The 17,699-nt window shown below is 48.3% G+C and overlaps 3 protein-coding genes across 3 annotated transcripts; 2 read left to right on the top strand and 1 right to left on the bottom strand.

Annotated features, from left to right (window-relative positions):
* Positions 1 to 1,094: 1,094 nt before the first annotated feature.
* Positions 1,095 to 5,718, bottom strand: LOC131213960 (dihydropyrimidine dehydrogenase [NADP(+)]). Its single transcript, XM_058208219.1, is given in 7 exon segments — positions 1,095 to 1,413; positions 1,491 to 1,648; positions 1,741 to 2,958; positions 2,960 to 3,256; positions 3,361 to 4,656; positions 5,361 to 5,468; positions 5,605 to 5,718. Coding segments are annotated over 6 exon segments (3,108 nt in total). The 5' UTR covers positions 5,409 to 5,468; positions 5,605 to 5,718; the 3' UTR covers positions 1,095 to 1,322.
* A 3,718-nt stretch (positions 5,719 to 9,436) lies between these two features.
* On the top strand, positions 9,437 to 12,846 carry LOC131213457 (nuclear transcription factor Y subunit gamma). The gene is made up of 3 exons (XM_058207498.1): positions 9,437 to 10,535; positions 10,948 to 11,097; positions 11,187 to 12,846. Exons 1-3 carry the CDS (start codon positions 9,861 to 9,863, stop codon positions 11,457 to 11,459), a joined length of 1,098 nt encoding a protein of 365 aa, XP_058063481.1. The 5' UTR covers positions 9,437 to 9,860; the 3' UTR covers positions 11,460 to 12,846.
* A 418-nt stretch (positions 12,847 to 13,264) lies between these two features.
* Positions 13,265 to 17,343, top strand: LOC131213624 (uncharacterized). The gene is made up of 6 exons (XM_058207701.1): positions 13,265 to 13,561; positions 13,664 to 13,815; positions 13,895 to 14,933; positions 15,012 to 15,163; positions 15,251 to 15,467; positions 15,565 to 17,343. The coding sequence occupies exons 1-6, from the start codon at positions 13,265 to 13,267 to the stop codon at positions 17,341 to 17,343; spliced, it is 3,636 nt and encodes a 1,211-aa protein (XP_058063684.1).
* Positions 17,344 to 17,699: the final 356 nt, after the last annotated feature.

Genomic DNA, 17,699 nt, shown 5'->3' with positions numbered 1-17,699 from the left:
TGTGTTTGACTTTGAGTACCTTTTACTTTTTGGTTCTGTTTTTAGTCAGATTTCAGGGTTCATTTATTGGGTAGGTAACTTTTTTTGGGGTTGGGCCTGAAAAGGTCCATTCCTTTGGAGCGTCTGTGGAAGACTCGTTGACGATTTGGTTCGTTGTGGTTCTTCCTTCTTGGTCAGCCTCTTGTTGCACTCGTAGACTAGTAGATTGTTTTTTTATGTAATCGTAGCGTTGTAAAGTGAGTCTTTGGTTTTGGACCTGAAAAGGTCCTTTCGTTTGAAGCATCTTATGAGAGTTGTTGATGGTCCTTTCTGGTCGCCCTCCTTCTCCTTTTTATCACCGTCTCACTCGTGCATTTACTCACCCGGTACCTTTTTTTTCCTTTTTGGTGTCGGCGTTGCTGGCGTTGCTGGCGTTTTTGGTGTTGTGTTCGCACTGTTTCCGGATGTTCCGTGCACATATCACTACACTACCACTGATTTCCCTGTTCTTTGTGATGAGCCCTGGCTTTAATGTGTCCCTAGTTTCCTGTCTGTCAGCCTTTTTCGTCCGTTCTACCTGTTTCACTCTGTTTGAGGCTGGACCCTAAACCTTATTTTCTGCACTCTTTCGCCTTTCGAGTGTCTGAAAGGGTCCTTTTTCACTTTTTCCTTTTTTTTGTTTCGAGTTCTCCAGTCGCCAGAAAGACGATCACCGCGTCCAGGTAGAGCGGAGTTCCGCCTACCGCGTGATTTCCCTTGCTTTAAAAAATAAAGGGTAGCTCCCTCGACCTCGCCATTCAAAAAGCGGGCTTACGGGCCTTTTCCCTAGAAGTCCTAAAACAACAACCGATCTGCCTAACTGATCGAGCGGTCCCGGACACACCAACTGATCATGCGCAGGTAATGGTCAGCCTCGCCATCCTAAAGCCACTTTCGGTCAGCCGTATCGCATCCACGCGAATGTTTTGCTTAGGGTGCAGATCGTCGCCAGAACTGTCGCCGCCAAAACGGCGCCAGACCGTCCGGATGCCCGTCGTAACGGTATCAAATGAATAGCATGAGTAGCAAAGTGGTGGACAAGAAAACTAGGACATGAACGCAAACATGCTTTTACAGGACATTGTAAAGCTGGTTTATTTATTTTCCCATTTTTGTTGTTTATGCCCTACCTCTTTTAATAAGCATTTTTCCGCAGTGCAAAAATTATGAAGCACATGCACCAAACGCGGCATTCCCGAAAACATCGATAATATATCAGTCGCCTGTGAGTCAACATGGACTACTTACTTCAAAGGAAAGTAATTTATTGAAAGCCAAATATATAAAACTGTTCTGAACTGTGGCTATTGTGATGGAGTCAGTGCATGAATCTTAATCGTTCCATCGCCCGGCAAGCCTCGTTTTATGACATGTGGAATCGTCTTCGGGACCATACTGCGAAACATAAGCGAAGAGTACAGAGATTTAATGATCTCGAATCACTTTGGCGGATGGCGGTAGGTGTTACGTACCTGATGCAATCGATGATGGGACAGACTGAAAGACACAGGTTGCAACCGGTACAATCGTCGGTCACGTGCGGTATATGCGTCACGGGATCGAAACTGATTGCTTGGTAGCCCGAATCGGCGCAAGTCATGTAACATTTGCCACAGTTAATGCAAAGATCCTGAAAGTAGCAATCCACGATCAGTGAGTGGAGTGATGCATGTCTAACGCAAATCGCATGGATGCGTAAGTGTATGGTTCAAGTTAACTTACATCGTCGATGAGCGCCACCACCTGCTTGGTATTGTCAAGCTTTTTGTAGTCACCTAGCATTGGTAGAGATATTCCCAGCACATCCCGCACCTTGGGAACTGAGGCAAGGCTAGAAGGGTTAGAGTGGGCACTGCCAGCAACGTTCTGGGCACATGGATCCCACATGGGCCCATGCTCCTGTCGCTGTCGGGCAATCGCTGCTTCGCGCTGCTTTTTGTATTCGCCAAAATGCAGCACCACCTGACCGTCCGGGCCACGGAGCGGAACCACCGGTTTACCCTTTTGCAGCTTGGCAGTTGGTGGTGACTGCCCCTCCCAGGGTCCATCGGAACCAGGAGGCGCTCGAGCCTTCAGGTAGAGCAACGCTTTCAGCCCCGTAATGTAGTCCTCGATGACGGTGAAATCTTGGTTCTGCACCGACGAGCAAATTTGCAGTATCGGTGCACCGCACTGAATGAACTGTAAGGCCACGTCGGCGGAGTCGATACCACCGATACCACAGATCGGAAATCCAGGCAGCTTGTTGGCGATGAGTGAAACGGCACGCAGCGCCTGCGGACGAGTCGCATTGCCCGACACCCCGCCGTAGGTGGTTCGCTTGTGCACCCCGACGGATGGCCATGGTGTACCGTCTGCCCGGACAGACATCAGCCCCTGGACGGTGTTGATGGCAGAGACACCGTCAGCTTTGCCACGCTTGGCGGCCTGCGCGATCGCCACGATGTCGGTGATGTTGGGTGTCAGTTTCACGAAGAACGGTATCTTGACGGCACTGCGTACCCATAGTGATATGTTGTACACCAGCTCCGGCTCTTGACCGCAGGCGAGCCCCATGCCGGACTCGCCCATACCGTGCGGACAGGACAGATTGAGCTCGAGCATATCCGCTCCTGCGGCCTCAGCACGCGACGCCAGCTCTTCCCAGTCTTGCTGGTTGTACGTGCACATGATGCTCGCAATTAGCACCTTGCGCGGGAAGTCGCGCTTCAGCTCCTGGATCCCGCTCAGCCAGTAGTCGGCACATTTTTCCGAAATTAGCTCGATGTTGAGAAACGCTCCCTGCTGCGGCCCGTAATGCTGCCCGGCCGTGACACCGCGCACGATGCGGGGGCTCACATTCGTCACCATGTCCTTGTCGAGGGCGAACGTTTTCGTGACCGCAAATCCCCAGCCCTGCTCGAACGCACGCCGTATCATGGCGGTGCTGGTGGTTGGGGGGGGCGGATGCCAGCCCGAACGGGTTCTCGAAACGTATGCCACACACCTCGACCGATATGTCGACATCATCGACCTCCGTGTGGAACAGCGGAAGGTCTATCGGTGCGTCGAAGGGAAGGCCCTGCATCAGACAGTGCATGTACCAGGCCGCCGTTTTGCCGTCGTTCACCGATTCCACGGTGGTTTCGGCTGTCCCGGCCAGATCGCCACCGCAAAACACGTTCGGCAGGGAGGTTTGCTGTGTTTTCGGGTCAACTTCCGGCAAACCGTGACGGTTCATTCTCAGGCCCGCCAAAGCCTCGATTGCTGATGCGAAACGGGATCGAAAGTAAACGGGATAGCAAAATGAATTAATAAGGTAAAGTCTTAGTCGTAGTAGAGAATGAAGCGTATCAGTAGCACACACTCACTGTCTGTGTTGTACAGGCCCGAGCCGAAAGCGGATATTATGTGATTTGCTTTCAGGCGCGTCACTTGCTCCTCATCGACGATCCAATCGCCAGCGTCGTCCTGCTCCGTGCGACACAGCTCTAAGGCCGCTACTTTGCCCTGCTTTAAAATGACCCGCTTTGGCGTCATGAACGGTATGAACTCGCACCGTTCTTCACGCGCCAGGTCCACTTCCTCGGGCACGGCTCGGATGTTGTTGTTGCCTTTGCGGAAGACCACAAACACTCGGCGTGCACCGCATCGCAACGCCGACGTGGCGCAATCGAATGCCGTATCGCCGGCACCGAGCACGATCACGTTACCGGTCAGGGTGGGCAGCTGGGACTTGCACGCACAGAGACCCGGCTTGCTGGCGTCGGAGACCAGTGGTAGGAAGCTCTTGGAAGTGTAAAAACCTTGGTCCGCGGTCAATCCGGTAAACACCTCGTCCACCTTCGGCTCTGGCAGCCCGATCCCAAGAAATAGGCAGTCCGCGCCGTCCTGCAACAGCCGCTGGACGGTAAGATCGTTCACCGAGAGCGAGCGCCCTAGCTCAATCCGTACACCCAGATCCTTCACGAGGTCGTTCTCGAAATTAACCACCTCCATCGGCAGCCGATACTGCGGGATCTCGGCAGCGCTCAATCCCCCCAGGTACCGGTGGCGCTCGTAAACCGTAATGTTCCGGTAACCGAGCCGCCCCAGAAAGGTGGCACACGACAGCGATGCGGGACCACCGCCCAGCAGGACGATCCGTTTGTTGGGCTGAGCCAGAGCACGGGCACTCGGTGGGACCACCTGCCGCAGGTTCATGCGCCGGAACACGTCGGTAGCGAACTGCTGGAGGCCGCCGATGTTGATCGGGCCCTCCTCGACGGCGGCTAGATTGCACCCACCCACGCACAGGTCGCTGGTCGGGCACACCATACCGCACGTCAAGCCGAACGGGTTGTCCGAGAAGATGGCCTTCGCCGCACCATAATAGTTGCGGTTGGCGATGCTGGTGATGAAGCTCTTGATGTCTAGCTGCGTCGGGCAAGACTTTTGGCATGGCGCATCGGCACACTTGAGGCATCGGGCCGCTTCGCGCAGAGCCGACCGTTCCGAGAGGGTCGTGTGCTTGATGTCCGAAAAGTCATTCAGGAGCGGTGTGCAACTTGCGCAGGAACGGTCCCCGTTTCGCTTCCAGTGCTTCTTTAACGACTTAGTCACGGCCGTCGGAACTAAGCTGCCACTGGTTTTGACGCGTGGGTTCAGGGCAAGCAGACTCTGTGGGCGTTGTACACGGCGGAACATTGGATTAATTGATGTTATTGTTTTGCAATTTCACTGCTCATTCTACGCTACAGTTTTCATCCAAGCTTTGTAAGACTTGTGGCAGTGATGTTAACAAACGCATAATTAAAAAAAAAAAACGAATAATGAAAACGAATACAGTTGTCGATAACAAAAAAACGCTTCCATCTAATTTATTTATTTCTATCTAATTAGCATTCGAAAATTGTTAATTTATTAATAGTACCTAGTGCAATGGCTACTACGCAGGAATCTACACCAGGCACACACCCCAGAGCTGAGCGAAACAATCGCTTATCGGTAACTGTGTGCAAGCACTTTACGATTTACAATTCAAGGTCGTTTAGCGCGATCAGGCTAGGTTTGAACTTTGGTTGTGCACACTTGATTAGATAGTAGTTCTTGCTACACTGCGAGTGGCCTGAACGGGTGCGTTTGTGCTAACCGCTTAAAATATTGAGTTTTAGTGCGGCATTCGGTCATATAAATCAGTCAATTGCCAAGCATTGCAATACATCTGCATACTGCCTCTAATTGGTTTGTTACAAAAAAGGAAAACAAAACAAAGCTCTTTGGTGTCGAGTTATCCTAACGCTCATATTAGCTACATATTTTGTTCGTCCCCTCGGTTCAGTTCGATTGTTACTTTACTACTATCAGCAACCGTGAAGGCTTACCTCTATATCTGGCAGGTCTTTGCTGGTCAAACCATTAGCACAGCTCATGTTGAAGCTCGTTCGTAGTCCGTTCTACCGGTTTCGTTCGTTTGATTGATATTGATGATGCTGTTTGTTTTACAATGCAAAGTGTTGAAAACATTGGAAAACGCCGCTTATAGAGTACGCTCTGAGACGCTTAGACACACAAGACACGACAGAAAAACGAATCCACACCACCAACGTGAAACACAGCATACCTTACCTAACGACTGCGAAGAAAGGAGGTAGGAACGGAATGTGCACCACGGTTCAACGTAACCTCACAGTGGGGCTGTTAGGTGTAGACTGGTGCGCCATCAGCGCGCCCCCGTTGCTTGACTAAGCTAGAATGTCAGCTTCGCCTATTCTACGCGGCGACTCGAAGTTGTTTGTCTTCGTTATCTTAATTACCGCCTCGTTCGATGCTTCAAGCAAGCGTCATATTGCGCCTCTCGGGCGCTGCTCCCATTCGGTAATCTCCGCTAGTTTACCGTCCCGCTTAAGACCCATACTCACCCATGTGTTGTATATTATTATGCTGGGTGTGGGCATACATCAGCTGGGTTTGATAACCGTACAGAGCAGAGTTATACTATAACTATATAGTTACATAATTTACACCAACATCACTGCAATAGGTAAAATGCAATCGCTCACGCCAACAGTAAATAATAAAAAGACAAAACCAAACAATCACACAATCAAACAATGTATATTAGAACCACAAAAATAAATGATTTAACGACAAAGTGGTAAACATTGTTCGAGCCTCACCTGTGATACGTAACAATGACGAGGCTCGGAAGCGTTGTAGCAAACCAAGTCAGGATGCAACCTTTTCTATAAATCTGCCACTTTCTAAATCTGGCATGCAAAATATGTAAAACAACATTTGCACTTCGAATCGAAAGAAAAAATTCTCCCGCGTTTGGCGCGAAAATTTGTAACTGTCGGCGCCAGAGCCAACGGAGAGCAAGAATGATTCAGTTCGTATATAATTACCCATAACCGTAACATGGGCCAAAGAAACCAGAAAGAGAAAAGGCTACTAACTATGGGCGTTTTAAAAAAAAAAGCAAAATAGAGTTCTCTTTTATTTTTTCATAGTCCATAGTGCTTAAGTGATAAAAGTCACAGTGAGTTCAGTTCCTATTCTATACTGTAATCTATTCTATACCTATTCCTTCTATAGTGATTAGAACACACGCTTGCGGCATTTTGAGCTACCGCAGATACATTCTATGTATTTTATTAATTCCCTGAGGTCTCTGGCGTCTTTTTCGCTTCCCTTTTCGCAGCTTTGCCTAGTATAGCTGAACGTAAGTTCAGTGCCCGGTTCTATTTTCCGTAGAGCGAACAGTGCCAACCGCGGTAGAAACGGATCGGGACAGTCATCCCATACAAACCAGAAGGCACAGTTTGGTTCGCACGAGTGATTGTAAAATCGCGAAATATTGCCAAACATCGTGGCATCGACTGTGTACTTGCATTCCCCGTCCATGGCACTCAAATCGAACAAAAAAGAGGCCCCCAAAGCATTGGTCATTTCGTGACGCTCATCAGACTCTTCGCGTGTGACCACTTCGCCGCAGTACTCGCTAATGTACTGGCCCTTGCGTATAATATCCTCCGTCCTAACTCCCCAGCCGCGCCCGTCGGCCGTTTTAAACAGCGTCAGGTTACAGGAGCTCCCTTTCTGTACCACTCGATTGGGGCATTCTGCTCCACACTTACAAAGTTTGTTGCACTCGTAGATGGCTTCACCAAGATTCAATCGCAACCTCCCATTGAGATTGTACGCAAAGTGGCCTCCACCCAACCGACCACAACAATTGGCCTTGGTATGACACTGACTACACTCACAACCACTGGTCGGATCGTTTGGTATGACGATCCCATCGGCACGAAAGTTAGTTACCACATACGAAAAGTTGCTGGGCGGTGGCTCCAGATCAATATCGTTTACTACAGCCACGCGGAGCGTCTTCTCGAAAAAGTTGATTTGAATTTCAAAGGCCTTCAAATGGGCGAGTTGCTCTTCACGCCTGAAAAACGACAGCTCCCAGCACATGGCCTGTGTGATTCGCTTCCCGATTTGCGTATTGTTCGAATGATTCATCCACAGTTTGGCCATCAGCAACAAATCGGATTGCAGTTGTTTGAAATCGTACTGTGCATGTTCCGATATTATTTCGTTTTCTCTTTTCAACCTGCTGTGATGCTGTGTTAGCGCCTGACGGTATCGACGGCTCATTCGAACCCGCTGTCGAATTGCTTCGACCGTGAACCACACACGATCATCCTTTATCGCTTCGGATAGAAAGTCATCTAACAGTGAGCAGCTTCGAACGTTCTTCAACGATTCCCAAGTGTTAAGGTGATGACCGTAATTCTCCCATTTAATATGGAACGACGGTTCATTGTCAATGATTTGAACATCCAGAATTTCTTCCACTATGTACTGTTCCTCTGGACTGTTTCCATTCTCCGACGAGGGCCTCTGCACTGCTGGCGCAAAATTCTCTTTTCCCTTCGCTGCCCTGCTACATCCAGCGTTGCTGGAGCCGTCGCGATTTTTCGCCATAGCTTCGCGATGGGTGAGTATTGCGTTCCGATCACACAGTGCAGGACGGGTCACAGTCGCCACCTGGACAGTTTTCATAGGTAGCCTTTTGGTTGCTCTTGATGGCTCATTTTGTTGTGGTTCTTGCCGTACTTGCGTTCTCTTAACATTAGCTGGTGTACAGCCATTTGCAATTGTCACCGATTTCACCGGAGCTATTTGGGTGGGCGATTGGAAAACATTCTCGATCTTCACCTGTTTCTTTGGATTTCCGCGATTTCGCTCGGTGACGGCTTTTCCCGGAGTACGAAGTTTTTGGTGCTGACGCTCATCATGTAGAAAGATTTTGTTACTGCGTTTACTGCTACAGGCCATCTCTTCATTCACCGGTGCAGTGGAACGGCTCGGAACCTTATTTCGTTCAGCATTCTTCTGCATATAGTCCTGCAACGCTTGAGTATCAGTGGTCAACGTGTGAATAGTCTTGGAACGGCTCGGAACCTTATTTCGTTCAGCATTCTTCTGCATATAGTCCTGCAACGCTTGAGTATCAGTGGTCAACGTGTGAATAGTCTTCGGAGACAAACGTTCGAGACTAATCACAAGAGTGCGCTCCAACTCGTCCCTGGAACGAATAGTCTGTACACCAGAACTGGCTTGCACATTTGTCGATTTCCCGTGCATTAGATGGCCAATGGTTCCGATGTTCATCGTAGTTTGCCGAGTAATTATCTTCGGTGGAAGTGCGATTTGCTTACTGTTATCCGTCGTAGACCGGTGCAGGCGTAGACGAGGCTGGCGAGTGGTGGCCGCCGCCGGGGTTTGCTGATCAGCGGATAACGACATACTTTGGGAAAATTGATCACTCATCTGCAAGTAAACGAAACCGGACAGGTCGACACCGTATGTTCCGAATGATTATGGGAGTGCGGTTTTCATTACGCTGCGTTCGAAACTTTTTTACCTGACGAAGTAGAAAACCACCTTCCTTCAACCAACGCGCATCACAAGTGAACCAACCAACCAACCACCGAAACCGAAAAGGAAACCAACCATTGAACCTTTTTGCCGACAAGACTATGACATATAGAATGACGTTTAGTAACATATAGTTACTGTTATTGTATGCGGCGTATCTCATATGAATGGTTTCGTGTATACATTACAAAACACATTACAAAATACATTACAAAATACATTACAAAATACATTTCTGAATATAACAAAAATACTATCGTTCATCGCTTGAGTCAGTGCAATGTTAAAGCGTGTTGGATGCTATAGTTAAAGGAAATTTATACAGAAAGCAACGTTACGGCGTTACGCTGCGATCTGCTATAATGCTATAATACTATAATTAGCTTATATTGCCTAGACTTCTTCCAGCAAAGATGCGGTCTAAACTGATTTTAGTTATAGCGAGAGTGATGACAGCAACGCAACGCTTGCAAGTAGTGTTTCTGGTAGGCCTGAGAAAGCATTAGATATTGTTCTATTATCGTTCACTTTTTCACCGTATTTATATCGCTCACTGTAGTTAATGTTAAAATTGTGTTGTGCGATTTCTTGTGTACATTTATTCGATGATGTTCGAGAGTGCAATGCTGTACCTGACTATGATGGTGAAACAACGGGAAGTTAACTTCGACATTGTAAACATATAGTTTGACGAACTATTCTTCGTGAAAGAATTGATGGGCTTAAGTTGAGCCTGGAGCGATACAGTGAAAGCGTTAACGTATTCAGAATCTGTTCAATATCCTGAAGTAGCGTAGTAAACGATCAAGTATCTGCGTACCGAAGGCAACGTCTCGTCCTTACGTTCTCGTCTTTCGTGTGTGCATTTTGGTTTGGCGTGATTTCATTCCCGCTCCCTAGGGGGGTTGTAACACAGCGGTACGCAGTAAAATAAGTCAATGGAAAACCCGGCGAATTCTGCTGGCGCAGCAAGTAGCAAGGAAAAAATGTCAGAAGCGCAGAAAAATATTCAAAAATTCTGGCCTAATGTAATGCGCGATATGCAGGGGATTCGGAACGTTGAACCTGGCAATCAGGTGCTACCGCTTGCGCGTATAAAGAAAATCATGAAACTGGATGAAGACGTTAAGATGATCTCATCGGATGCACCGCTGTTGTTCGCGAAAGCTATCGAAATTTTTATCCACGAGCTAACACTGCGAGCCTGGCTGCATACGGAGCACAATAAACGCCGCACGCTGCAACGCAGTGACATCGCGATGGCAATTAGCAAGTACGATCAGTTTGACTTTCTCATCGACATCGTGCCGCGGGATGACATTAAAGTTGGCAAGAAGGATTATGCCGAGATGAAGGCAGTCGGTGTTGCCGGGGACGACATACAGTACTACTTTCAGCTGGCTCAGCAGCACCAACACGTCCTCCAACAGCAGCACCCGCCAACAGCAACGGCTCTTGCGGTAGCAATTGCAGGAGTGAATACAGCTACAACAACAACGACTGCTACAAAAACGGTGGCACAAGTGACGAACGGTACTAGCATCGTGCAACTGAAGCGAACCAACCAGTCTCAAGCTCCTTCGTTCCAGCAAATACCGTTAAAGTTATCACAGGTATAAAATCCCCGTAAAATACTTTCATCAAAGCTTCTAGCCCCCGTTGATAGAGCAGTCGGTAACGCTCGTTGTCGTTGTCGCGGTTTCAAATCCCAGGACCTGTTGCTACGCAGCTGGCCATGGGTTCGATTTCCGTTTCCCGGTGTGGCAGGGGTTTTGGCGCGAGAATAACAACTTCGGGGCCGTAGCTGTTGAAAAATACTAAGGCTATATAAAAAATACTAAGGATGTAAACATCTGGCTTCGCCGTTGGTGTTCGCGGAGGCTGTTAACATCATTATATATTTTGTTAAAAGTCCAGTTGTTCCGAGCATTTCTGCTCAGATGCGGCGATGCTTTGATTGAATTTGAATTTAATTTGAAGCTTAGAAAAATGTCAACCAACATCGGTTTTGCTTTGTTTCGACAGGGTCTTCAAGGAATAACGTTTGCCAATGCAAGTGTGGTGACTAGTAGCAGTAGCAACCCGTCCAGCGTAACCGCGAATACGGGTACGAATCAAGCGCTCCAACTATTTCAGCAAGTGATGACTAGTTCGGGCGAAATCACGCAAATACCGGTAATGTGCACACCATAATTGCTAACACAGACTAACGTTTGTTACTACTTCAAACTACTTCCCTTCGTCATTTCTTCTGCTGAATACAGATTTCGATACCTCAAAACCAATTGAGTTTCATTCGGGCTGCTGGTGTATCTGCAACAGCTACCACCACTGGATCTGGTCAACCAATATTTCTACAAACCACATCATCGATGCAAGCAGGGCCTGCAGTTATACATACGGCACCGACTGGCGTGTTTCTAAGTACGAGTCAGTTTCAGCAGTTGCAACAGCAGCAAACGCAGCAACAGCAATCTCAGCAACAACGATCACATCATCAACAACAGCAGGAAAATCATCAGCAGCAACAGGACTAACGTATGTTTTGTCATGGATTTTGAGGTGTGCGCTAACACTGTGTAGCGAACTTAACACTACATATACAAGGGCCGGGCTGAAATGTCCGACCCCAACGTGAAGATAGTTGCTCGTCCGTAGATCATACGTCTATGTTGCACCGATTAGTTTCGTCGTTAGTCGTCGGTATTAATAAGTGGTCGGTTTCTAACCCAAAATCGGTTTGTCAATCTTCTGACAGTTCTGATTTATATCCGGCAATTACAACCGCTGAGCGGTCTTGGTCTGGAACAGAGACAATCGTAACAGAGCAATAGAGATTTAGACCACCCACTTATTTTCAGACCAGATTTAGGAACGTTTGCTAGGTCGATTTCAGATTATTTAATATGGACAGCTAATAGCTAAATCCCGAAAATTTGGTTTCACTTAAAGTTGAGTTTAGAAGCAACTAATGGGTTGTACGTATCGAACATGGTTGAATCATTCTCACGCTCTAGGATAGGCTAACGCTATAACGACGAAACATTTTACGTTTACATGTTTGTGCAGATATCTTTATTATTTTTAAAATATCTAATTATATATTTTATTGAATTAATTCTGTCTATTTCGAACCATTCTATAATATTACACACATTATACTATAATTATTGCATTCTAATTGATTTTTTTAAGTTTTGCTATTCGCCTCGCCATTGTTATTTACTCTAATCAAACCGATCAGTTTCTGCACTGCAAATATGCACTAAAACGTGTTGGGTGGACATGTGATGAAAGGACACAGAGGGCGCAGTAGGTTCCGTAGGTTAATACCAGATTCCGGGTGGATTCCGGCTAATAACGGGTGGATTCCGGCTAAATCTGGTATTAACCGGCTTCCGGTTAATACCAGATTCCGGCGCTCGACCGCAAGCGAGCGAGGGATGCCCTATTGCAAGCCAGGACCGCTCGACAGTTGTTATGATGGATAAGAGAGACAGAGAAAGAGAAAGAAAGGAAAAAATAGACAGAGAAAAAGAGGTATGCGTATAATCCTACATGCAGTACATACGCTACAGTTTTTGAAATTTAATGTCGTCTGTAGCACTGTACAGACGGCAAGCATTTGATTTCAGCATATGTTTTCGAATTTTGCGTTTTCCTAATTCGTAGTTTGTTTGTAACTGTATTTTTAATACAATTAGTTTGAATTAAAATATTTTTTAAAAGCACCGGGCCGAATTTATAATTAAAATATAGTTACAATGGAAACAGGACAGACAAATAAGACATGTAATATAATGCCCTAACATTTGGTTTCAACACGCGCAGAAAATATCTGCGTGCAATTTAAGCCATATTTCGCTATGCACATATTATAAACCCATTAAAAAACTGGAACAAAATATAGCAACTTTCGCTGGACTTCATGTACTAGGTGTTTTTTTGTGTAAACCAAGTAAAGCATTAACTTCATGCCGTAAAGCAAAATATGCATTTCCATGTTGTTCCTTTCATGGACATCGGTGCGCCTGATTGTTTAATTTTGGTTACTGTTGACGACGTCGCACCTGTTAAATCAATAACTACTCGGAGTGTTGCTGCAAATAAGTTAGATCGATATTGCATGAGAAGTTCGGGAGCTGTGAAAATCGAAATCATGGCCAATTGGTCGGTTTATCGTGTGATAGTTACGTGAGTCGTGATTCCTGTGGTAGTTGCACACTGTGTGCTGTGCACAGAGATTGTGCAGCAACCACGTTTCGGTGTCGCTTTTATCCAAATATCTGTACGAATCGCAGAAGGAATTATTTTCGAGATCTTAGTGAGGGCACTAAGCACTATGGTGTACTTCAATATGCTGCGCTATTGTCGCAAAAAACGCAAAACGCCCCAGGGCGGTGCCATATTAGACCAAGTAATTTCGCAGTCAGCTTCCGCTTCGAACCAGTGTCTGCTGTATAAAATGGCGAACTACAAGCGAGGTGGTGATCTGATCGACGCGTTTCAAATCGGTGGCCAGAAGGCGGTGGAGCAACTAATACGCGAGCAGTTTGGCGTGTTCATGTACAATAAGGGCCGTGGGCAGATCATCAATAGAGCTGAGTACCTGCGCTGGAAGTACATGGACAATCATGAGGTAAGTGTCATTAAAAAACGGTCCCGTCAGATTTCAGACAAACTTTGATAAACGAGAATGATTGATGTTAATCACGTGATTTAAAAACGTATTTTTCTACAGGTTATTATTCCTATTGAAGCATCGCTATCACCGCATGATCCGCTGGGCAAGTGGATAGACCATAAGGCCTGTTGGCAGATGCAATACCGTGGGCTGCTGGGCGAAAGTCTATTGCATGTGCTAATTATTTGTGATACGAAGGTGCATACAAAGTAAGGAAACATTCCACAACGAAAGGGGTTTAATACCATTACATCGTTTTCCTGCTCATTATTTTCATCTTCGCCTTAGACTTGCCCGCATTCTACTGCGCGTGTTTTCGGAACAAGCGATTGACGTGATGGAGGGCGAGGAGTATCTTGGTGCCAGTGCTCTCCATCTTGCGATCGCGTACAGCAACAACGAGCTCGTCGGCGACTTGATCGACGCCGGCGCGGACGTCTCGCAACGTGCCACCGGGCGCTTTTTCCTTCCACGAGATCAGCAAGGGCTGCAGCCGCTTAAAACGACCGATTACGAGGGATTAGCGTACCTGGGCGAGTACCCACTGGCCTGGGCCGCCTGCTGTGCGAACGAATCGGTGTACAATTTGCTGCTGGAATGCGGCGCTGATCCGAACGCGCAAGATTCGTTTGGCAACATGATCTTGCATATGGTGGTCGTATGTGATAAGCTTGACATGTTTGGGTACGCGCTTCGTCATCCAAAGTTGCCGTGCAAAAACGGTATTGTTAATGGCGCCGGCCTAACGCCGCTCACGCTTGCCTGCCGGCTTGGCCGAGACGAAGTATTCCGCGAGATGTTGGAACTATCGGCGCGCGAGTTCTGGCGGTACAGTAACATCACCTGCTCGGGGTATCCGCTGAACGCACTGGACACACTGATGCCGGACGGCAGCACCAACTGGAACTCGGCACTTTTCATCATTCTGAACGGCACGAAGGAAGAGCATCTGAACATGCTGGATGGCGGTATAGTGGAGCGATTGCTCGACGAAAAATGGAAAACGTTTGCCCGTAATCAGTTTCTCAAGCGTTTGCTTATTCTCGCGATACATCTGTTTTGCCTGTCGTGTTCGGTCTACCTGCGACCGGTGCGGATGTTTGGCGACGCCGATGATGCATCGGAAACCGGCCGAAACGATGCCGGTGATCGGGGGTCAGCCGACGGTGACGATTCGGCGTACGAAGCGGAAGCGGAGATTGATCTGTCCACTTGGATACGATACGGGTTCGAGGTGGCCACTGTCATGGGGGTGCTGAGCTACGTCGTGCTGCAGCAGGGAGACGAAATCAAGAATCAAGGATTATTCTCGTTCCTCAAGTCGCTGGTGGGTGCTACTTTGCGTACGAATGCAAACACCTGAACCAAAACTGTTACCATGTAAAAAACACTCTTTTTCCGGTAGGGTCAAGCTCCGGCAAAGGCTATCTTTCTTATATCGAACATTCTCATCCTGGCTTGTATTCCGCTGCGTGTGATAGGCGATACGGAAACCGAGGAAGCAATTCTACTGTTTGCCGTTCCCGGCAGCTGGTTTCTGCTAATGTTCTTTGCCGGGTAACGTGTTGTCTCATCTCACCCATAGTGAGCAGGAGCTGTCCAATGCATCTACGTTTGAAACGTTCTTTTGCTTTATTTTTCCAGAGCCATCGGTTTGACTGGACCGTTTGTAACCATGATCTTCTCCATGATCACTGGCGATATGTTTACTTTCGGCATCATCTACATGATTGTGCTGTTCGGGTTTTCCCAGGCATTTTACTTCCTCTACAAAGGACACCCGAATGCCGAGGACTCGCCGTTTGGTAGCTACTTCGGCACGTGGATGGCACTGTTCCAGACGACTCTTGGTGATTACGACGTAAGGCAACAAGGAATATGATTTGTATCGATAGGTTAAGATCTAGTGTACCACACTGAATGCTGATGTTTGTTTCTAATTTTCCCTTTTCGCTCAGTACGCTGATCTCAACCTGACTACTTACCCAAACCTGGCCAAGACGGTGTTCGTAATATTCATGATCTTCGTGCCCATTCTGCTGCTTAACATGTTGATCGCCATGATGGGCAACACCTACGCCTATGTGATCGAGCAGGCGGAAAAGGAAGGCATGAAGCAGTGGGCCAAAATTGTGGTCAATTTGGAACGAGCGGTCACCCAGGACGACGCCAAGCGTTATTTGGAAGAGTACTCAATCGGCCTCGGTCCATCGGATGACCCGCGTTACGAGACACGCGGTGTGATGGTGATCAAGAGCAAGAGCAAAACGCGAGCCCGGCAACGCAAAGGGGCGGTTAGCAACTGGAAGAGTGTGTTGCGTGTAACGCTGAACGAGCTCAAAAAGCGTAGCATGACCGGCGAAGAGCTTCGTCGCATCATGTGGGGCCGGTCGTCGATCACATCACCGGCGAAGATTGCCAAAAAGAAGCGTATCGGAGACGATGATTTGGCTGACCCGTTCGCAATAACGGCGGCAATCGATGTTATGTCCTTCACCCAAGACATTGTGATGGTAAGCACGGAGACGACCAATTTGGTGGCCCCGGCGTTGATGGGCACCACCACGGTGCCTAGTGGAGCTCAGCAGCATCCGCCAGTGGCTCTCAAGATACCAGTCACTGTCCCGGCCCCGATGGTCGCTACTCCGGCGCTCATCAAACATCACTCCGTTGAAGGTGAGCCACATGATGACCGTGCGGATGGCAAGCACTTCAAAGATCCGCTCCGCGAACTGGTCATCATTTCGGAGTCGACCTCGGTGGACGAAAATTACGCATTGAGCGTAAAAACGCTGGCCATCGACGCTTCGACACTAGACCACGTCTATGAAGTAGGTGTGTGCCAGCAGTCCAGTCAGTTAGTCGGCCGCGATCAGTTGGCCTTCTCACAGCAGCAACTGCAATCGGAGCAGCAGCAGCCGCAGCAGCAGCAAAACATAAACCAACTGGCACTCTTCCAGAACCCCAAGGACGTGGTCGATCCCGTGAAGGAGCGCGAGTTTCTCAAAACGCTCGAAGCGCTCGAGGATACGGACAGCGATGTGGGTGAGAAACCGGTGCTCGGAAAAATATCGCTCATACGCCGCGCCAAATCGGCCGTTTCGCGCAGTACCTCGCACAAACGCAAGGGCGACCAGCACCCACTGTTCATGATCGCCTGGGAGGACAAGGGTACCGCCGAACCGGTGGAAAAACCGGGCGCAGTCGACGCAAAGCTGCTGCTGCTGATGGACGGCGGTGACACGCCGTGCTCGAAGGGTCCAAACTCAACGGCCGGGGGAACCGAGAAATACGACGAAGAGAACTATACCGTCTCGGTGGAGGAGCTGCACCGGCGGATGGAACAGTTCCACCAGCGGAACCGGACGTTGTCGCACGGCGAGCGGGGAGACTCGACCGCGCCCGAAGGCTCCAGGCGACGTTCCAAGGAGATCCACGGACACTACCATGCCGGCGGGTTGGCGCGCGGAAAGCGAAACAAAATATCGCCCGACACCTCGAACGAGAGCACCAGTGGCGGCGGAGGGGACGGCAGTGCAAAGATGGGCAAGCGCATGAAATCCGCACCAATCGTTGGCGCCGGTGTGACGGTGCGTCAACGAGCTCCGTCGGACAAGACTTCGGAAGATCGTGAAACTGGCGGTAAAACGTCACCGCCGGACCCGCTCGAACCGTGGAGCACCAAGAACATTATGAACATCAACAAACTGCTCGATCAGGACACGGCCGAAGAGTAATTCCGGCAGGTTGTAGAACAAAAAAAACATGCACCTTCTTCCAGTAGCAGGGACAGAAAATATGAAACATTGAATACTAAAGCAAAGTGAAGGTAAGATAGATGTTACGGATGGGAAAAGGATACTAGCACCAGCACAGTTGGTTAGGTACATTCAAGACATACCTAGCGCAAACAAAAGCTTTTGAGACGTTCTGCATCACGTGTTAGCGAGAAATAAATCGTAAAGTAGACTTTCAAGCAGACGCACGCCTTTGCGTTTTCTTATTACGCTCTCTGGCTCTGGCTTTTTTTTCATTCTAACAGATACTCCCAAATTGCACTTCCAGGAGCCACTCACCTAGACTGATGGTTATT

The sequence above is a fragment of the Anopheles bellator genome, chromosome X, assembly GCF_943735745.2.
Source record: "Anopheles bellator chromosome X, idAnoBellAS_SP24_06.2, whole genome shotgun sequence".
NCBI classification, from domain to species: domain Eukaryota; kingdom Metazoa; phylum Arthropoda; class Insecta; order Diptera; family Culicidae; genus Anopheles; species Anopheles bellator.
This window is presented reverse-complemented; position numbering and strand designations above follow the sequence as displayed.

What these genes read in the sequence shown, in the direction of transcription:
- LOC131213457 (XM_058207498.1), top strand. Translation starts at nt 9,861, where the DNA reads ATGGAAAACCCGGCGAATTCTGCTGGCGCAGCAAGTAGCAAGGAAAAA. An exon ending in TACCGTTAAAGTTATCACAG is followed by an intron (nt 10,536 to 10,947) that starts GTATAAAATCCC and finishes TTGTTTCGACAG; the next exon opens with GGTCTTCAAGGAATAACGTT. An exon ending in GCGAAATCACGCAAATACCG is followed by an intron (nt 11,098 to 11,186) that starts GTAATGTGCACA and finishes TGCTGAATACAG; the next exon opens with ATTTCGATACCTCAAAACCA.
- LOC131213624 (XM_058207701.1), top strand. Translation starts at nt 13,265, where the DNA reads ATGGTGTACTTCAATATGCTGCGCTATTGTCGCAAAAAACGCAAAACG. An exon ending in CTGCTAATGTTCTTTGCCGG is followed by an intron (nt 15,164 to 15,250) that starts GTAACGTGTTGT and finishes TTATTTTTCCAG; the next exon opens with AGCCATCGGTTTGACTGGAC. An exon ending in CGACTCTTGGTGATTACGAC is followed by an intron (nt 15,468 to 15,564) that starts GTAAGGCAACAA and finishes CTTTTCGCTCAG; the next exon opens with TACGCTGATCTCAACCTGAC.